This window comes from Sus scrofa, chromosome 3 (assembly GCF_000003025.6).
Source record: "Sus scrofa isolate TJ Tabasco breed Duroc chromosome 3, Sscrofa11.1, whole genome shotgun sequence".
Lineage (NCBI taxonomy): Eukaryota > Metazoa > Chordata > Mammalia > Artiodactyla > Suidae > Sus > Sus scrofa.
The window spans coordinates 41,248,248-41,269,753 of NC_010445.4; the positions used below are offsets into that span (position 1 = coordinate 41,248,248).

Here is a 21,506-nt window from a genome sequence, read left to right on the forward strand (position 1 = left end):
CAGGATGGGAGCTCCCGCTGCGGCTCAGCGGTAACGAACCTGACTAGTGTCCATGAGGACGAGGGTTCCATCCCTGGCCTCGCTCAGAGGGTTAAGGATCTGGCACTGCCAAGAGCTGCGGCGTAGATCACGGATGCAGCTTGGATCTGGTGTTGCTGTGGCTGTGGCCTAGGCCAGCGGCTACAGCTCTGATTGGACCCCTAGCCTGGGAACCCTAAAAAGACAAAAACCAAACAAGAAAACGCTCCAGGAGAGAATCCCACACTGCAGTCGGCTGCAGGCGGACAGACTGGCTTAGACTGGCTCCTGCATGGAGACTCCAACCTGAAGAGTTTAGTAGCAAATTATATTGTTCCTGCTGCAAATGTGGAGAAATACCCTGCAAGAGAAGAAACCAGAACAACTGCTCTAACCACAACTAACTCCAACTACGGACCCAGTGTGAACAAAACCTCTCAGAAAGCACAGCAACCCAGGGTTTGTTTCGTTTTGTTTTGTTTCTTCAAAGGCTGTATCTGCAGCGTATGGAGGTTTCCAGGCTACGGTCTGAATAGAGCTGCAGCCACTGGCCTACACCACAGCCACAGCAACGCCAGATCCAAGCCAGGTCTGCGACCAACACCACAGCTCACGACAATGCCAGATCCTCAGCTCACGGATCGAAGCCAGGGGGCGAACCTGCGTCCTCATGGATGCGAGTCAAGTTCGCAACCCACTGAGCCAGGACGGGACCTCTCAAGACTGCGGTCCTTAAACTACAACATTTTCAAAACTGCGTGTCCTACTGAAGCCAGGGTGACCCTGCCCAGAACTTCACCCTAAAACCTACAGAACACTCCGGCCAACAGAAGCAGAGCCCTGCCAAGGGCACAGGGAAACTTTACCGAGACAGGCGCCCAGGAAACAGGGTTCGACAGGCCTGGGTTTCCTGCCAGCATCATTGGCCACTGCATGAGGCCCATGTCTCTGTGAATGTCTAAAAGCGAACAGCCCGGCCAGGCCTCGTGCACAGCTGTCTGGAAGGTGCAGCAACAGGGATCCTCCTCTCCCAGGCGGGGACAGGCGTGGAGCAGGAGAGTTATGCGGGCAGGTGTAGGTGTCTCAGGCAGAGAGCCCAGAGGGGGACACCTAGGGAACTATCGGAGACCACCGTACGTTAATAACTGCTCAAGAAAACCATCCCCCCAAAAAAAGACAAAGAAAGAAAAAAAAGAAGGCAATCCATCTGACGATTTCCCGTCACGGCGCAGAGGAAACGAATCCAACTGGCATCCAGGAAGACACAGGTTTGATCCCTGGCCTCGCGCCGTGGGTTAAGGGTCTGGCATTGCCGTGACCTCTGGTGTAGGTTACAGATGCGGCTCAGACCTTGCATTGCTGTGGCTGTGTAGGCCGGCAACTACAGCTCCAATTCAACCCCTGGCCTGGGAGTCTCCATATGTCACAGGCGCAGCCCTTAAAAGACAAGAAGGAAGGAAGGAAGCAAGCAAGCCATCAGAAAGAAGCAGCTTGTTTAACTAAAGCCTCAGGTCATTGAGTGAAAAAATAAAAATGAGGCCGGCATTCGAGTTCAGACCAAGAGCTGATTCGAATGAGCCACCCTGACAGTCCGAGTTGACCTCAGAGGGTCAAATACTCTCTTACCAGATACCGAGGAGGAGCTGCTACTCCAAGAACGAGGAAGAGACGGCCTCTTTCTCCCCTGTGCCCGCCGACCCCTTGGACGATAAAACTGTAGCCACCGGATCCTGCCATCTCCTCCCCGCCCACATCTCTCACAAGCATCCTACCTTAATTAAATCTATTTCTTTGGTCTCTCACTGATTTCCCTCTGTGCTGAAGCACAAAGAACCTAAACCTCAGTAAGTCCAGACACCAAGCGAGTGACTCTAATTTTAAAAACGTGGGTTTGGGAGTTCCTGTCGTGGCGCAGTGGTTAACGCATCCGACTAGGAACCATGAGGTTGCAGGTTCGGTCCCTGCCCTCGCTCAGTGGGTTAACGATCCGGCGTTGCCGTGAGCTGTGGTGTAGGTTGCAGACGCGGCTCGGATCCCGCGTGGCTGTGGCTCTGGCGTAGGCCGGCAGCTGCAGCTCCGATTCAACCCCTAGCCTGGGACCCTCCATATGCCGTGGGAATGGCCCAAGAAAATTGCAAAAAAAGACAAAAAAATAAAAATAAAAAAACGTGGGCTTGGAGTTCCCATCGTGGCACAGCCAAAACGAATCCTACTAGGAACCATGAGGTTGCAGGTTCAACCCCTGGCCTTGTTCAGTGGGTTAAGGATCTGGTGTTGGCCCTGAGCTATGGTGTGGGTCACAGACGCGGCTCAGATCAGGCATTGCTGTGGCTGTCGTGGAGGCCGGCAGTTACAGCTCAGATTCAACCCTTAGCCTGGGAACTTCTATATGCTATGGGTGTGGCCCTAAAAAGACAAAAATAAAAAATAAGTAAATAAAAACAACAAAACATGGGTCCAAGTCCCAGTCTGGGTTTATGCTGTTGGAGTCCTAAGTGCTGACAGTTTCGATGATGGGCCATGAGGCACAGTGATAAGGCAAGAAGACGTCAGGAGTTAGGAGTGGCCCCAGGCGGGCTGGGGGACACTGACGTCGCTTGGTTTCTGGCCTGCGGATCAACTCAGCTTCATCAGCTCCAGGTCAAAACTCTCATTGTCTCTACTCCCCTTCTTTTTTGTTGTTGTTTTTTTCGGGTTTTTTTTGTCCTTTTTTGCCATTTTCTTGGGCCGCTCCCACAGCAGACGGAGGTTCCCAGGCTAGGGGTCGAATCAGAGCTGCAGCCGCCGGCCTACGCCAGAGCCACAGCAACACAGGATCCGAGCTGCGTCTGCAACCTACACCACAGTTCATGGCAACACTGGATCCTTAACCCACTGAGCGAGGCCAGGGATCGAACCCGCAACCTCATGGTTCCTAGTCGGATTCGTTAACCACGAGCCACAATTGGAGCTGCTCTACTCCTCTTTTTTTTTTTTTTTTGGTCTTTTTTTTTTTGCTATTTCTTTGGGCCGCTCCCACAGCATATAGAGGTTCCCAGGCCAGGGGTCGAATGGGAACTGTAGCCCCCAGACTACACCAGAACCAGAGCAACTTGGGATCCGAGCCGCGTCTGCGGCCTACACCACAGCTCACAGCAACGCCGGATCTTTAACCCACTGAGCGAGGGCAGGGACCAAACCCACAACCTCATGGTTCCTAGACGGATGCGTTAACCACTGGGCCACGACGGGAGCTGCTCTACTCCTCTTCTTGACTCAGGTTTTCACCTCCATTCCTGTTCCTTCCTACTCTATTCCTTTCTTCTGTCAACCCCAGAACACCCACGTGACCACCGAGACGGGCTTTTTACCGCCCCAACCCTTATTCCCAGCTTGTGGCCAGAAACTCCCACCCAATCGTGGACCCTGTGGGGACACTTTTCCGTCACCGACGGCTCAGGCGCTAATACCTGGTTGAGGGACTATCTTGGAAGGGGCAACATCCACGCCTTCTGCATTCCATTGGCCAAAGATGTTCCTTGTTGCCTTAGCATGGACAGACCCAGATACAAAAGAACCACGACAACGGACTTGGACCCGGCTCCCAGCCCACAGATCTTTGGCACGGCCCTGGCACAGACCTGAGAGAATGAAAGTTAGCAGGTGGAGTTACCCTGCAGTGTGCAGACCATCCACTGATCGCAGGTTTTTCAAAGAAGGCATCAGAAGAGAATACTGTGAAGACCCTGACTCATGGGGAAAGGGTTCCCCAAAGGTGAGATGTCACCCACGGACCAGGAAACCACAGGAATCAAGGGACACAAAGGGGCCCTAGGGGACCCACTGACCCCAATGGCACACCTGGTCCCCAAGGCTTACAAGGTCCCCCCTGGCGAACCTGGTGAGCCTTAAGCCTCAGGTCCCATGGGTGCCTGTGTCCCCCTGGCCCCCCTGGCAAGAACAGAGATAACGGTGAAGCTGGAGAGCCTGGTTGTCCTGGTAAGCGTGGGCCTCTTCGACCTCAGGGTGCCCAGGGATTGCCCAGAACAGCTGGCTTCCCTGGAAAGGAACACAGAGGTTTCAGTGCTTTGGATGGTGCCCAGGGAGATGCTCGTGCTCCCGCTGGTCCCAAGGGAAAGCCTGGTGTCCCTGGTGAAAACGGACCCCCTGGCCCTGCTGGTGCTCATGGAAATGACGGTGCTGCTGCTCCCAAGGTTCTACTGGTGAGGCTGGTCTGCCTGTGCCAAGGGTCTGACGGGAAGCTCTGGCCCCCCTGGTCAAGAAGGTCGCCCCAGACCCCAGGCCCTCCTGGTGCCTGTGGTCAGGCCAGTGTGCTAGGTTTCCCTGGGCCTAAAGATGCTGCTGCAGAGCCTGCCAAGGCTGGAGAGTGCAATGCTCATGGACCCCTGGCACTGTTGGTCCTGATGACAAAGACGGAGAAGCTGGAACTCAGGAGACCCCGGACCTGCTGGACCCAGTGGTGAGAGGCGAAAAAGGCCCCGCTGGCTCCCCGGATGCCGGCATCTCCCGAGCCCTGCTGGTCCTCCCGGTGAAACCGGCTAACCCCACGAACGGGGGTTCCTGGAGACCCTGAGGCCCCCAGCCCCCTGGAGCAAGAGGCAAGAGAGGTTTCCCCTGTGAGTGTCATGTGCAAGGTCCCCCCAGTCCTGCTGCTCCAACCCACAAGTGGTGACATGGTGAGCCTGCCCTCTTGACCCCCAACTCCCGCCCCGGCCCTGCTGACTTCGCTGGCTCCCCTAGTGCTGATGGCCAACCTGGCACTAAAGGCGAACCTGGCAATGCTGGTGCCAAAGACGACGCTGGTCCCCCTGGCCCTGCTGGCCCCACTGGACCCCCTGGCCCCACTGGTAACGCCACTCCCGGACCCAAAGGTGCTCATGGCCCCACTGATCCTCTCTGTGCTACCGGTTTCACCATATGCTGTTTAACCTCTACAGTGGCTGGAAAATAATGTTAACCAAAGTGACACTGGCTTACAGCCCTCCCGGCAGAAGGGACTGTGAGCCAGTGTCTCACGCCTTCCCTAGACGGGCCAGTAGGCGCCAGGCGGGAGTAGGACAGTTACACACGTGCCAGTAAGGGACCACAGACAGAGAGGGAGACGCAGGGAACTGGGGGAGATCACTCTAAGGTAATAATTGCCCAAGAAAGCCATCAGGAGTTCCTGTCGTGGCTCAGCAGTAACAAACCCAACTAGCATCCATGAGAATGCGGGTTCGAGCCCTGGCCTCGCTCAGTGGGTTAAGGATCCCGTGTGGCTGTGGCTGTGGCTGTGGCTGCCAGCTGCAGCTCCAATTCTCCCCCTAGCCTGGGAACTTCTATATGCTGTGGGTGCAGCCCTAAAAAGCAGGGGGAGAACGAGTCATATTCCTTGGGGTGGGAGGGGGGCAGACAAGTCACAGCAGCCGGTGACAATAAGCAAAATGCTCTTGGGGTCTCTTTAAGCAATACATAAACTTCGCACCAGACGAGCAGGTGGGCAGGAGGACAGAGAGAGAAGCAACCCTCAGGAACCCGGCCGCAAATCATTCTGAACAGCCCGCAGTTTGCCGGCGTCGTGGCACCTGCACTTCTCTCCAAGAGGAGCTACGAAATGCCTCTCAGCTGTCCTCGACATTAAAATAAGAAAAACCCAATATTTAATTTTCATGCTTTTTAGAAGCAGTGGGAAACAAACCTTTCAGCATTATGTTTGTCTTTTTTTTGCTGTTTTTATCTTTTGTCTTTTGAGGGCCCCCCCCTCCCCGTGGCATGTGGAGGTTCCCAGGCTAGGAGTCCGATCGGAGCTGCAGCTGCCAGCCTACACCACAGCTACAGCAATGCCGGATCCGAGCTGTGTTTGGGACCTACACCACAGCTCACGGCAATGTCAGACCCTTAACCCACTGAGTGAGGCCAGGGATCGAACCTGTAATCTCATGGTTACCAGTCAGGTTCGTTAACCGCTGAGCCATGACCTGAACTCCTGTTAGTCTTTTTTCTCTTTTTTGGGGGGCGGGGGGGGGCAGGCCTGAAGATGCAGAAGTTCCCAAGCCAGGGATCAAACCCATGCCACAGCAATGACAATTCAGGATCCTTAACCCACTGAGCCACACTGGAACTCCCAAATGAGTCTTCTTTTTCTTTCTTTCATGGCCACACTCACAGCATATGAAAGTTCCCAGGCCAGGGACTACGTCTGAGCCACAGCTATGACCTAGACTTTAGCTGTGGCAACCCTGGCTCCTTTAACCCACCACAATGGGCCAGGGATCGAACCCAAGCCTCCACAGCAACTCGAGCCGCTGCAGTTGGATTCTTAATTTTTATAAAACTTCTTATAGGAATCCTTTCAACCACACAGAAAATTTAAGAATGTCAGATATAGGAGTTCCCATCACAGCTCAGTGGAAATGAATCTGACTAGTACCCATGAGGACACAGGTTTGATCCCTGGCTTTGCTCAGTGGGTGAAGGATCCAGGGTTGCCATGAGCTGTGGTGTAGGTTGCAGACGTGGCTCAGATCTTTCATTGCTGTGACTGTGGCATAGCCTGGTGGCTCCAGCTCTGATTCGACCCCTAGCCTGGGAACCTCCATTCCCAGATGCAGATGCAGCCCTAAGAAGACCAAAAAAAAAAGAATGTCAGATATAATGACTCTTCCAAAGTCTAACCACCACAAGCAGATTAGGAATCTACAGAATTTAAAGATCCAGGGTCACCAGTGTTGCGGCTTGGGTTGCTGCCATGGTGCAGGTTCGATCTTTAGGGTGGGGATGTCTGCCTGTCACAGGTGCCGTGAAAGAGGGAGGGAGGGAGGGAGGGAGAGGAAGCAAGCAAGACACAACAATGGATGGTTCAAGACGCCTGTGAAGCGGTGGTGTCTGGGCATGTGAGTGTCCAGAGCACAGGCCTGGGGACAAAAGGGTCCTACAGGTGGTCCCATTTCCTTGACCAGCAGGAAAACCTCACACCAGGGACCCGGAGACCTGGGGTCTTGGACAGACAGTACCAGAAACAGAGTTTCAGCCGCTGTACCTCTCCTTCGCGCCACCACCAGGGTTTCTCAGGGGCTGTGGGGGGCCATTTATGCTTAAAGACCCTGTTCAGAGATTTCTCTAGAGGAGGAGAAACATCTCCTGCAAATAACTGGCCAGCAGTGCGGACCCAAGATGAAGACTGACCGTCTCCCTAAACACCTGGCCCACTGTGCAGTCACTGGGTCCCGCTGGGAAAAAGGAAGCGGTCACTTCCGGGCCGCTTGAAAGACATGGCATGTTCACCTCTAAAGGTAACTCGCTAAGACAGGTGGGCTACGTAATATAAAATGTGTTCGTCTGGAGCTCGGGTTTTCTGCCTCAAGTTCAAGAACAGCGCCCTAGATCACCTGTGACGGGGAACTGACTAACCACCCCTGGCTCGAGGGGGAGGACTTCAAACCCTCTACAAGATGCACAAGGTCAAGTTTCCTGTCCCCAAGAGGTGTGTGTCACAGTCAGGATGCCACTTTTTTTCGGAAGTTGGTGCTTCAGTGTCACCAGCTGTGTCCTTTGTGGACGGAAGCGCCTACTTCGCGCCCAGCTGTAGCCGGGGCCTGGCTGGCTCCTCCTGCCGCCCTCTGGGACAGGCCAGGGGTGGCCGCCAGCTCCAGGAGCTGCTGTCTCCCTCCGTCCGTCATCCCTGGGACTTCAGCAGCTCATTGATTCTGTGTGAAGATCTTCTCTGGGGGGCAGGGGGTGGGAGGGAGGCCACGGTCTGGGGCAGTGTCGCCTCCAGCTGCTTCAGGGGACATGGCACTTCCGACCATGTCGTTTCTGTTAACAGCTTGTGCACATCCTATGCACATGCTGCACAATTCAACAACTTAAAGGGCACGATTCAGTGGGTTTTGGCATATTCACAGAGCTGTCTCCACGTTATTTGTGTATTTATTGGTCTTTCTAGGGCTGTACCCGCGGCGTATGGAGGTTCCCAGGCTTGGGGTCAAATCAGAGCTGTAGCCACCGGCCTACGCCAGAGCCACAGCAACACGGGACCCGAGACGCGTCTGCGACCCACACCACAGCTCACGGCAATGCCGGATCCTTACCCCACTGGGCGAGGCCAGGGATCGAACCTGCAACCTCATGGATACAGGTTGCGTTCATTACTGCTGAGCCACAAGAGAGACCACCCCCGCCTCCTGCCTGTTACTTTAAAGACAAACATCTTAAAACGCCCGTGAGAACACTCGGGCAAAGCGGCAGCGGGCACCTTCAAGCCATATGCGGAAGCGCTGAAGAAATCAAACAACTCAGAGCAGTAACAGGGCCCAGGCCCGCGTCGGAGTAAAGACAAAGCTCGAAGGCCTGCGTCTCGGGTCAGTTGTCCCAGAGCCGGGAGCAAGCCCGGAAGGGACGCCTGGGCCCGCGGGCCCCTCGGGGGCTGCGCCAGTGTCCCCTCCGGGGCCCTTCTCTGGATCGAGGCCTCAGGCTCTGCTCCCCGCCAGGCGGGGGCCTGACCCTCAACCGCCTCTCTGCACACTCCTCACAGACACCCCTCGACCCAGCGCAGGCCCCAGGGACAAGCACCGGAGGGAAAGGCCACCACACAGGTATCCAGCATAGGTCACGGTGCCAAGCCTGGAGCCAGACAGCGGCGCATCTGCCCAGAAGCCCTCTGGCTGCTCTTCGGCCTTCGACGGTTTGGGCGGCCGGGGGGTCCCTGCCTCCACATCTCCCGAACATGCTCCTGGCGCTCTTGCCTGGCTTGTCAGATGGACCGTGACGTCCCGGGCTCTTGGGGTGCAAGGCGGCATTCTCCTTGCCCCAGGCGCAGTCTGGCCCGGCCTTGTGCGGCCTGCACGTCAGGGACCTCGCATTTTCCGCGGGAGACCTCACACCATTTCTTCCTTTACCCGGCGGTTCCACAGCCTTCACGACACCCTCCTGCCCGCGGCACCAGCCGCTGGTGCCCTCTGCCCCTGGGGCAGGCTGCACGCTGCGCGGCCCGAGCTTCCTCGGCGGCAGGGCTGCACTCCTGCTCCCGTGGGCAGGAGCCCGTGTGTAGCTGCCGCTGGGAGGCCGCCCGGCCGCTGCTGTGGGTGCTGCGGCGTCTGCCACCCACCCATCCTGATGCTCTATGGGGGGCCCGCTTCCGTCTCCGGCAGGTATCGAGCAGCCTCTCCGCACTGGCAGAATCCACCGAACCTGCCAGGGGTGCTTCCCCTCAGGAAGAGCCCTTTCACCCGGAGACCGTCCCCGAGTCCACACGTGCCCTCGGAGCCGCGCGATGCACCGCGCCCTGCCCTCGCTTCCGCCAGCTGGGCCGGCACCGCGCCTCGGCCGGCAGGCACTGCCCTTATCTGGCATGGCCTGGGCTCTCTGCCTTTCAGACGCCTTCTGGGATGCAGTCTGGACGTGAGCTTCATTTTTAAAGAAGTGCTTGCATCTCATTTTTAATTTGCTTTCTGGTTCTCTGAACATGATGCCTTCCTTTTTCTGACACCACCAAGTTCTGTTTTCCACGTTCTCTTCTGCTCTCGGCACTGGCTCTGCTTCCTTCCAGGGCCTTCTGCCTTTGCCTTTCTTGTTTTGGTCTCTGCTTTCCTCCCGGAGGCTTGCACGAAGTCTCTGAGCTCCCTAACCGTCCCTCACACTTAAAAGGTGGTCATTACAAAGCGGAGGAAAAGCTAGGTCTTCCTGGTGGGCTTGTCGACTGGGAGCTTCACTGCAGGTGCCCCGGGCAGAGACAGCTCCTGGGCTGTTGGGTGCCCCAGGAACGGACGCCCTGGGGCCGGGTCCTGAGGGGCGTGGGCGACGGGAGAGCCGTGAGGGGCAAGCGGGATGAACACGGCTCGTGCTAACAGCAGCAGGCAGCTGGCCGCGAAGACGGAAGCTGCTGTGCTACAAGAAGGCCACGCAGGCGACCACGGGGTGGTCCCTAGGAGCCGAGGACGCTGCCTGCCAACCTCCAGCAGGAAAACAGGGATGTCAGGAGTTCCCGCTGTGGCACAAGGGGACCAGCAGCGTCTCAGGAGACCTGGGATGCAGGTTTGATCCCCAGCTTAGCACAGTGGGTTAAGGATCCAGCCTTGCTGTAAGGTTACAACTAGGGCTGGGATCTAATCCCTGGCCTGGGAACTCTATATGCCACAAGGTGGCCAGAAAAGCAAAAAGATAACAGGGCTGTCAGCCCCACAAGTGTAAGGAACTAAATTCTGTCAACTACCTGAATCAAGGTGGTGGAGGCCCCAGGGCCCCTGGTGGGAAGGCAGCCTGAAGAGATGCTGAGATGCTGAGCAGGAGGGGTGGGGCACGGTGCCCCTGGCAGAGGGCACAGCTGGTGCAAGAAGCCTGCGGAGGCCAGCCTGCGGCACACAGAGAGCCTGCAGGAGGCTGGTGCCCTGGGAGAGCTCTGAGCACAGGAGCACAGGGGGCCCTTAGCAGAGCTGTGCGGCTGCCTGTGACAAGGGGCTGCAGGGTGGGGCAGCGACCGGTGCGCCCACATTCCAAGCAGAGCAACAGAGAAGGCCTGACAATGGGGGGCCCCAGACGTCTCCTGACGACAGAGCCAGCAGGGGTTCCCGTGGGTCCGATGGAGGAGGGAGAAAGTGGCTCTGGCCTGGGGCACTGGCAGGGTGGGCTGGCAGTTGCCTGAGGCGGGGACCCTGCAGGTGGCACTCAGAGCTTCAGCCATGAGTCGGAGACGTGCAGCTGACATCTGAGCTCAAGCCAAGGGCTGGGGTAACGGTGAGTGTCATTAGCATGGCATCAAGGCCACACTCGGCGAGAGCTGAGAGTGAGACGGTGTGTGTGGGGGGGACACCAGCCCTGGGCCTCCAACCAGTCAGGACCAGGACCAGGACCAGGACCAGAGAGATGAGACCCAACAAGCCAGCTGTGCTCAGCGCTGCCTCAGGTTCCCTGGTAAAAGAGACTCAGGAGCCAGACGCAGCAGCGCAGGCGATGGAGAAGCAGGGTCGCTTCGCTGAGGCTCTGCCCTGTGAAAGGCCGGGCAGCGCGGTCCGGCCGCCTTCGGCTGGGACGAGACAGGATGTAAAAGTGACCGCCTCGACCAGGGCTGGGGCTTCATGCGGCATCTGTTTCCAAACCAGCGACAGAAGCTGGGCCGCAGCGGTGACAGCACGGAGCCCTAACCTTGAGGCTGCCGGGCAACTCCCTCGTCTCACGCGTTCCTACCACTCAGGGCACGAAGCCGGGCCCACGGCTGTGTGACCATCCCCGTCACCGCCAGAGCCCCTTCATCTCCCAGCCGAGCACCCGCGGGGCCCTGCCTCCCCCGGCCCCCTGTCTCCCGTCTGTCCCTTGAGGTGACGCTCTGGGGCCCTCGGGGAAGTGGAACCGAACGCGACCGTCTTCTGCGTGTCACCGCTCACTCGCTGAGTGTCCTCCGGGTTCCCCCACGAGGGTCCCCACGGTGGAACGCGGTCCCGCACGCGCACACCATGTTCAGGGCGCCCCGCAGGCTGGCCGTGCACCTGCAGTTGCCTCCATCCCTCGACAGGGCTACCACGGACAAGGGTTTGCAAGCGCCTCGTGTACGATTCTAAGGGAAAAAGGGCACAAGCCAGGTGACACAACACACAACACCCAGAAGCCTGGCTGAATACGGCCAGGCGACTTCTCAAGACCGTCCACACACACTGCGGTCAAGGATTCTCCCCACCTCCTGCCCTAACCCCTCACAGCGCCTGAGCGGCTCCACCGACCTCCTGGGCCGGAGCTGGCTGCTTTCCCTTCTCGGATCAAGGAAGCCCCCCCACCCCCGGCCCCACATGAGCTTCCTGCTGCTGCAGACTCAGCAGTGTTCCGAGAGCTGTGGAGGTCAGGGTCCAGAACAAGTCTTCGGGCCAAAAGCAGGGAGTGGGCAGGGCTGGAACCTTCCGGAGGCTCCGGGGAGAGTCTGTTCCCTACCTTCCGGCTGCCAGCGCTCGCCATGGGGGCTGCACCCCAGCGCTGCTTCCCCCGACACACCGCCAGCTCCTCTTCTGCAGTCAGGTCTCCTCTGCGTCCCCCTCCTAAGGACCTTTGGGGCCGTGGTTCCGAGTCACACTCATTTCCGCTGCACCACGACGGGAACTCCTCTGGCCACTTCTTTCCTCGAAGAAATCTGGCTTATGTGAATGCTGCCTTGGCCCTTGATTCTCACCCTCTGTGGACGGGCGCTGCCCCGGTCCATCCTGCTCACTGCTGCACCCCAGGGTGCGAATGTGCCTGCCCCACAGGAGGGGCCCAGGCTAACTCAGGGAACCGCGGCCAGCAGCTGGGAGCAGCAGCAGGAGGCTGGGTGTAACCCCTGAGGCCACAGTAAACCAGGCGTAGAATACCTGCTTGTCCGGGAGCCCACAGCTGCTCAGAGAGTGTTTCCACATCCCCTTTTAAGGCGACAGACCCCTACCCCCACTGAGGAACCCAACACCCGCCTGGTCCCCATGCTCTGCCTCAAGGAAAGGCCTCTCTCTCCTTGGAAGAGGAACCCAAGACCAACCTTGCAGGGACAGCCTGCCCACGAGAGACGACAGGGGAGTTCCCGTCGTGGCTCAGTGGTTAACAAAGCCAACGAGCATCCGTGAGGACTTGGACTGGATCCCTGGCCTCGCTCACAGGGTTAAGGATCCCCTGTTGCCGTGAGCTACGGTGTAGCTCAGCGCAGATGTGGCTCGGATCCGAGCTGCTGCGGCTGCGGCGCAGACCAGCGGTTACAACTCTGATTCAACCCTTAGCCTGGGAACCTCCACCTGCCATGGGTGCGGCCCTAAAAAGACAAAAATAAGTAAATAAATAAATAAATGAGTCAATCAAGACGCAACTACAAAGACACGGCCGGGCTGAAAGAAAGCGAGTGGACAAAGACTCGCGTGCAGCAACTTGTGCGAGACAGGGAGTGCCTCTAGTCCTGCTCGAGAAGGTGGACTTCCAGACGAAAGGCGACGCCTGCAGCAGAGTGACCGCTAACGTGGAAGGGTCAGTTCCCCGAGGAGAAGTGAACACACGTGCCTCTGTCAAAGGCGCCCCAGGGAGCCCGGGGGGCCCAGGGTCAGCAGTGGGTGCTTCTGTCCTTCTCGCTGCCGCCGCCCGGGTTCCACCCCTGCTCTGGGGACTGAGATCCCACCTTCTGACAACCCACTCGCACAGCTGATGGAACGGACTGGGTGCAAATAACGCGGCACCAACACAGACCCTCGGCCAATGCCATCAGCCACGGAGGACCAGCTGACTCTTTAGGGCACCACCTCCGCCTGCCTCAGAACAGAGGCTCTGCTCCGGGCCTGGTCTGCTCCCGGAGGCAGATCACACGTTGGGCCAGGAACACTTCTCCGCGAATGTAAAGGAATCGCAGGCGTTCCTGCTGGGGCAGCGGCAGAAATGACCCGACCAGTATCCATGAGGAGGCGGGTTCCAGCCCTGGCCTCGCTCAGCGGGTCGGGAATCCGGCGTTGCTGTGAGCTGCGGTGTAGCTGTAGGTCGCAGATGTGGCTCCGATCTGGCTTTGCTGTGGCTGTGGTGTAGGCCAGCAGCTAGTCTGGAAACTTCCATATGCCGCGGGTGTGGCCCTTGAAAGCGCACACACACACACACACACACACACACACACACACACACACACACAAAGAAAGACGCCAACCACCAAAGCCCAGGGGGTGGCCCCAGGGCCGAGGTAGCACGGAGGGCCTACATGGGGCCTGGCCCTTCACAAGTCATCCCCAGAAACAAGCTCTGGGTTACAACAAGGACACGGCACGGCCCTCGCCTGGTTCCCTAGGAAGGACCACAAGCAGGGGAAGAGCTAGGCAGGCACGCACACATCAGGGCACGGCCCCAGATTCACACACGCTCCCTTCTCTAGATGAGAAGACAGCGCCACGTGCTGTTTCAAACGACAGAGAAAACCCCACGTTGGGGCGCCGGCCGCGCCCAGCCCGCACAGACACACTCCAGGGCCCGGGACCCATGCTGCTTCCCTCTGCGCCCTCATTCCAGCGGGTGGGTCAAGGCGCAAGTTCACAAGCAACACGGACGCCTCTGTGACTTCAGCTGGGATCGTTCTGCCTAAAGGAAGCTTCGAGAGGTAAGAGCCAGCCGTGCCCCGAGAACAGCCGGGGCGGGGACCGACCACACACGGTGTGCTCCGGAGGGCACGCAGGCCCGCCCGCCCAGGGGAGCAGGACCCAGGGCCACGGTGGGGAGACGTGGGCCAGAGGCCAGGAGATGAAGCAGGACAAGAAGCAGGGCCGGCCCCACACCCCCCACCCTGCCCGGGCCTCGGCACTCGTGCCCTGCACCCGGCTCAGAAGCACAAGGCAGAGTCCGCAAGCACCCAGCCGGGAAGAAGCGGCCAGTCCCGAGGAGGCCCCAGGTCTCCTGGCGGAAGCTCCCCCCACAGGAATCCCAGTGCAGGAGCCAAAGTCCCCCAGACTCGGTCCTCGGGTTCAGCCACCTGACTAGGGATAAGGCCCTTCGGAGCCTACGTCGTCTGTGGGTGGCTTTTGGTTGCTGCGCTTCGAGATTTGTTTAAACCTAAAAGGGGCAGTTCCAGGACCTGGACGGTGGCCCAGGACCAGTCGTGACAGGAGCAAGCAATCCCAGCAGCTCTGAGACGCTAGCAGTAAACCCTGGAGGCAGACGGAGTTAACTGTGCAACTGACCTCTCGTCTGTGATGGTTACACGTGTTTTTAAATTACCAGGAGATCCTTCAACAATGGGCAAAAAACTTCTTGTGTGTGTTTTTAGGGCCACACCCGCGGCATATGGAGGGTCCCAGGCTCGGGGTCCAATTGGAGCTACAGCTGCCGGCCTCCACCACAGCAACACCAGATCTGACCCGCGTCTGTGACCTACACCACAGCTCACAGCAACGCCGGATCCTTAACCCACGGAGCAAGGCCAGGGATAGAACCTGCAACCTCATGGTTCCTGGTCAGATTCATTTCCACTGCGCCACGACGGGAACCCTGGGAAAAAAATTCTAAGTCAGCACACAGTGCAAACTCTCCAGGCTCGCACCCTCTCCACCACCATCCTGTTTCTCTGCGCTTCCCTCTTCGGCACCTTGCTCTTTAAAAACAGAATGCCAGGAGTTCCCACCATGGCTCAGTGGAAACGAACCTAACTAGTATCCACAGGGATATGGGTTTCAACCATGACCCTGCTCAGTGGGTTAAGGATCCAGCACTGCCTCAGGCTGTGGTATGAATCACAGATGTGGCTCGGATCCCGCACTGCTGCAGCTGTGGTGTAGGCCGGCAGCTACAGCTCCGACTGGACCCCTATCCTGGGATCCTCCACATGCCGCGGGTGAAGCCCTAACAAGAAATAAATATATACGTAGATAAATAAACGCCTAGAAGGTTAAAATGACCCACAATGCTAGTTGGGACTGTGTTCTGTAAATGTGCATTAACATTATATTTTTTTTTGCATCGTAGGGCCACACCACAGCCACAGTAACGCCAGATCCTTAACCCGCCGAGCAAGGCCAGGGATGGAACCCACCACCTCATGGTTCCTAGTGGGATTCGTTTCCGCTGCACCACGACAGGCACTCCTGTAAATGTACATTATCCTGTTACTGCTTTAAAGGCAATACCAACCTGAGAGCAGGCTCCTAACTCGCACATTACAAATGCTAAACGCCCTCCTACTAGAAAGTTCTCAGTCTGAAAGCGAGAGCCAAATGTTCTTCCAAATGCTGTTAAGCCTCACCAACCAGTACTTCTTGCAAAATGCATCATAAGGCAGACTCCTGGAAGTGGGTGCTTAAAAATAAATTCACCAAGAGGAAAACGTACGGCTTTTCTCTCCTCACCAGCCAGAGTGAATCACGTTGATAAGGATGGACTTCTCTCATAAAAGGGCTTTTTGTTTCCTGCAGCAAAAAAGTCGGCCTTGGTTTTCCTGGATTTTAGTAAAGTAACCAGCCCACCCAGAGCTGGACTGGAATCCAACCGGAAACAAGGGAAGAAGAAGAAGGGGAGGAGGAGGAAGGGAGAGGGGAGGGCCTGCCTGCCTCCCAGTCCCACAGTCACCTCGGAAGATGTCCAGCTGTCCCCTCAGTGCCCCAACAGCCACCTGATGAAGCCCCTGACCCCTGGGGCACTCACCAGCACTGCCTCAAGCCCCGCCGCCCCCAACACTGACGAGGCCCAGCTCCGTGCCTTCACGCAGCTCAGGGGACAGGCCACTTCCGCTCGCCTTCCCCTGCCGGGCCCACCACAGAAGCAAGCACGCCTGGACGAGCCGAGCGGAGCTGAGCAGGGCGCGCCGGCACCTGGACACAGCCCAGCACAGCCTCTGCTCCAGTGCAGACACCAGCAGCCTTCACGAGACCCGCCCGGGCTCCAGAATGAACGGGCACAAAGTGCCTGAACTCGAAGCCCCTGCACCCACAGCACACCACCCGCTGGTTTCCCCAAGTGCGCCTCACACTGACTCGACCTGGGCGAGGCCGAGGGGCAGTCCCGGGAGGGAACAACCTCCCTCCTGGTTTGTGATGACACCCGTAAGGGAAGCCTGTGCTCGGGCCCAGGCAATGACTGGTCAGCCTGACCACAAAACATGCGTATTTACCGACGACCTGAAGAGGTGACAAGGGGGAGCTCCCGCCATGGCGCAGCAGAAACCAACACTACTAGGTACCACGGGGACGCGGGTTCCATCCCTGGCCTCCCTCAGTGGGTTAAGGATCTGGGGTTGCCGTGAGCTGTGGTGTAGGTCGCAGACTCGGCTTGGCTCCTGTGTGGCTGCGGCTGTGGTGCAGGCCATCAGCTGCAGCTTCAATTCAACCTCTAGCCTGGGAACTTCCATGTGCCTCAGATGCCGCCCTAAAAAGCAAAAAATAAGAAAATAATATAGTAGTGGCGAGGGGCCCGCTGACACACCCACCTAGCAAGGCCCCAGTCACCACGTCAGGCGGAAGGCAGCCGGGCGAGGGGTCTGACAGCTCCAGGTCCCCATGGGCCTCTCTCAGCAGCAGTCTCTGGCCTTCTCGCCTGATCTCAGAGCACAGTCCCCACTCACGACGCGACCCTCCCAGACTCCCTGAGACACCCACCAACGGGAAGATTAACTCCATCTCCAAAACCAGCGGCGGCAGCTCCCTTGTGGCTCAGCAGGATAAGGAGCCAACACGGTCAGGTCTCCGCGGTGGCACAGGTTCAGTCCCTGGACCAGGAACTTCCACACGCTGCAGCTGTGGCAAAACCAAACCAAAGCAAACCAGCATCCGTAGGGAACCGCCTCCTCGACAGGCGGCGATTCTGGACGGGGCCGAAAGAAGAAACCCACCCCCCAAGGGACGCGCTGCTCTCGGTGGTTCTGGCACACAGCCCGGCCTTCTCTGGGCAGGACCGGCCGGCAGGACTGCCGGGTGGATGGCAACTCCAGGCGCCTCTGCCATCTGCGTCCCCAACGGCCCACGGCATCCGCGCCATGGAGGGACACGGGGGCGCGAGGCCCGCAAGGAGGACACGCAGCAGCTCTCGGCCAGAGGCCGGCAAGGACGACCCTTCCTCCTCCAAGGGCTCCGTCCCCGGCACGGCGGCCCCGGGCAGCGCGGCCTGCGGCTTCCCGGCTCCCGGCTGCAGGGTGGCAGGGATGGAGCGAGGCGCCGGGAGCAGGACGCCTCCCGGGAAAGGGAGGCCTGTCCAGAGGCACAGCCGAGGGCTCTCTGCCCGCTCCCTTTGGATCCCACAGAAAAGCTCTGAGGGGCTCAGAAAGCCGGAGAAAACGCTGCCTGTCTCGGCTCTGAGCCCTGAGACAGTAACAAACCTCAGGTCAGGCTGGGGAGTCAGGCACCTTCTGAGTGAGAAGCCACTGCTGTGGCTGTGGGTCCAGCGGTTTCACTCCCAGGAGAGAAACTGGGAAACATAAACACCTACCAACGGGGCACAGCAACACACTGGAATGTTCCACGGTCTGTGTCTGTGGCTCTGTCAAAATACGGAAACTATCACACACATGAAAACGCAGGTGTCTGTGGCTCTGTCAAAATACGGAAACTATCACACACGTGAAAACGCAGGTGAGAAAGGCTAAGCGAAAGCATTTGTAGGCCCAGGTTTGTGTCTGTGGCTCTGTCAAAATACGGAAACTATCACACACATGAAAACGCAGGTGAGAAAGGCTAAGCGAAAGCATTTGTAGGCCCAGGTTTCCCGCAGACAAGCTCCCCTGCGGTGCAGCAAATGACGGACCTGGCATTGCCACTTAAGTGGTTTGGGTCACCGCTGTGGCACAGGTTCAGTCCCTGACCCAGGAACTTCCACATGCCGGGTACGTGGCCAAAAAAATAAACAAACAAAATTTTAAAATAAAATCTAAAAAAGGAGTTCCCGTCGTGGTGCAATGGAAACGAATTGGGCTAGCAACCGTGAAGTTGCAGGTTCAATCCCTGGCCTCGCTCAGTGGGTTAAAGATCTGGCGTTGCCGTAGCTGTGGTGTAGGCCAGCAGCTGTAGCTCCAATTAGACCGCTGGCCTGGGAGCCTCCACGTGCTACAGATGCGGCCCTAAAAAGACCAAAAAGACAATAAAAATAAAAGCAAAATTTAAATTTAAATTTAAAATACAAAGCCATTCAGGAGAGACTGGAAAGGGGCAGCAGAGCCTCCGCCCAGCCCTGCTCCAGCCTGGAGACACTGACAAGCCCTGCCCTGCCTGTGGCACAGAGAGAGGAGCACGTAGGCGACACCCAGGTGGGAAGCAGAGGGGAGAGGGCGCCTCCCTCCCTCCCCACTGGAGCCCTGGGAGGACGCAGCCCCAGAGGAGAGCCGAAGATCCGGAAGCAGCACAGGACCTACAAGCAGGAACTCAGAGCAGAGGACACAGGATCACAAGGGCACAGAGCAGGTGCCGACAGACGACACGGCAAAGCATGGAAGTGCACTGGGTGCCAGGCTCTGATGGGAAACCTCGGCCCGGGGAGGCCAACTCAGGAAGCACAGCCACAGGCGCTCCCCCAGGCAGGAGGGTGAGAGCAGAACCATGAGATCCCAGCAGACGAGCTGGAAACGACGGCCGACAGGTGTGCAGAAAACTACACACAGGAACACACAACGCGTCACTAACGCCAGGAAAAGCGAAAGGCCATACTAGAAAGAACTGGAACCACAGCACGTGAGATGGGTCCACCAGGAAAAATGTCCACAGTCAGAACAAGAAAAACACAGAATGGCTGCTCAGCCAAGGCGGGGCCAACAGTGCAGAGAAAGGCAGAGGCGGGAGGGATACAAGTGGTTACAGCGCCCCCAACAGGACGTCAACAGACCCGGCTGGCCCTGGGAAAACCTTTCCACAAGACCCAACAGCCAGGAGCCTGCGAGCAGAGGCAGGCGGTAAGGACAGGGCAGATCCTTGTGTCACAGACATGCAGTCACTTCGGCCCCTTGTTTTTGTGCCACACCATGGCCTGTGGAAGTTCCCGGGCCAGGGATCCAATCTGAGCTGCAGCGACGCTGGATCCTTAACCCACTGCACTGGGCTGGGGATCGAACCAGCAAGGCCGCAGAGAAAAGCCAGATTATTCACGCACTGCTCCACGGCAGGAACTGCCCCCACCAGACTTTTTAAACCACACACACGCTAAATGAAAGTAAGCTGAAACAGAAAACTAAAACAAGTAGAAAAAACATGAAGTAAGCTGAGGTGAGAGGGTAGCAGGGGTGAGCAGGGAAGAATGGGCCAAGGCACGTGGACATCTTGGTCGGAGCCCTGGCTTCTCGTCAGGGCTGCTCGAGGGGGCAGGACACAGAGAGGGCAGGGGGCAGCCCTGAGGGCTCCTGAGGGCCAGCAGAGAGGGCCCCAAGCAAACACCTATCAAGTTAAGGTCGGGACAATACAACAGGGAGGAAAGGAGAGACATTAAAATATGATGGGGGGGGGGGTTCCCGCTGTGGCCCAGCAGAAACGAATCCAGCTAGTTGCGGGTTCGATCCCTGGCCTCGCTCAATGGGTTAAGGACCCAGCATTGCCATGAGCTGTGGTGTAGGTCGCAGACGTGGCTCAGATCTGATGGAGCTGTGGTGTGGTCCAGCAGCTGTAGCTCTGATTCAGCCCCTGGCCTGGGAACCTCCATATGCCAGGGCAAAAAAAAAAAAAGATAAAAGGGTGGTCTTGAAAGAGATGCAAACATTCTCAAAACTCTCTGGACAGTGGCTCTCCAAACAGCATCCCAGGACCAGGAGCAGCAGCACTGCCAGGAAGTAATGCCCAAGAACCTATCGGGCCCACAAAGGCCACATACGTCAGACACTCTGGGGTGGGCCCAGCAGCCAGTTTTGACAGGGTCTCCAGGGGAGTTTTTGTTTTTTTCTTTTGGCCGCCCCGTGGCATATGGAGCTCCTGGGCCAAGGATCAGAGCCAAGCCGCAGCTGCAGCAACGCCAGATCCTTCCTCCGCTGTGCCAGGCCAGGGATCAGCCCTGTGTCCCAGAGCTCCCAAGATGCTGCCGATCCTGTTGCACCACAGCGGGAACTCCACCAGGTGATTCTGATGCATGTAAGCAGGTGAGACCAGGCCACAACTGACCACTCTGGAGTGGAAGACAGCTGTTCTCAACCCATGGTCCAGGGACCCAGGAAGACCCTACTGTCTGAGGAAGGGGGGGGTCTGCAAGATTAAAACCAGTTTCATAACCTTCTAAGGTGGCCTCTGTTTTCTTCCATACGCTCTCTCACGAACGTTCAGCGGACTTGTCCAGAGGCTACGTGGCACAACAGATCGCTTGCAGAAGCAGATAAAAAAGGAACCAGCTCTCTTCAATCAAGCCAGACATTTAAGAATCTTGGCAAAATGTAAAATAACACCCCCTCCTTTTTTTTTTTTTTTTTTTTTTTTTGCTTTTTAGGGCCAAACTCACAGCATATGGAGGTTCCCAGGCTAGGGGTCTAATCGGAGCTTATAGCTGCCGGGCTCCACCACAGCCACAGCAATGCCAGACCTGAGCCGCCTCTGAGACCCACACCACAACTCACGGCAACGCCAGATCTTTGACCCACTGAGCGAGGCCAGGGATCAAACCCGCAACCTCATGGTTCCTCGTCAGATTCATTTCCACTGCGCGGGATGGGAACTCCTCCTCACTCTTTTAGAAAGTTGTCATTTTTCAAAAAAAACAGTCATTAACGATAACATGTAATGGATTTTTTTTAACAAATTAATAAAATATTTTGGATTTTTTTTTTTTTTTTTTTTTTTTTTGGTCTTTTTGCTATTTCTTGGGCCGCTCCCACGGCATATGGAGATTCCCAGGCTAGGGGTGGAATCGGAGCTGTAGCCACCGGCCTGCACCACAGCCACAGCCACGCAGGATCTGAGCAGCGTCTTCGACCCATAGCACAGCTCATGGCAACGTCGGATCCTTAACCCACTGAGCAAGGGCAGGGACCGAAACCGCAACTTCATTGTTCCTAGTCGGATTCGTTTCCACTGCGCCACAACGGGAACTACTCCTCACTTTTTTAGAAAGTTGTCATTTTTCAAAAAAAACAGTCATTAACAGTAACATGTAAT

At 57.4% G+C, this 21,506-nt stretch overlaps 2 protein-coding genes across 2 annotated transcripts in view; both read right to left on the reverse strand.

Moving 5' to 3' along the window:
• RAB11FIP3 (RAB11 family interacting protein 3) overlaps positions 1 to 21,506 on the reverse strand; it is a 73,316-nt gene that overhangs the window by 36,565 nt on the left and 15,245 nt on the right. The gene's annotated exons all lie outside the window — the stretch shown is intronic.
• On the reverse strand, positions 8,073 to 13,489 carry LOC110259955 (collagen alpha-1(I) chain-like). The gene is made up of 2 exons (XM_021086922.1): positions 11,914 to 13,489; positions 8,073 to 11,545 (listed from the first exon to the last, which is right to left on the reverse strand). Exon 2 carries the CDS (start codon positions 9,460 to 9,462, stop codon positions 8,359 to 8,361), a length of 1,104 nt encoding a protein of 367 aa, XP_020942581.1. The 5' UTR covers positions 9,463 to 11,545; positions 11,914 to 13,489; the 3' UTR covers positions 8,073 to 8,358.

Excerpts from the sequence above, each read along its gene's own strand:
- LOC110259955 (XM_021086922.1), bottom strand. The coding sequence starts at position 9,462 with ATGTTCAGAGAACCAGAAAGCAAATTAAAAATGAGATGCAAGCACTTC.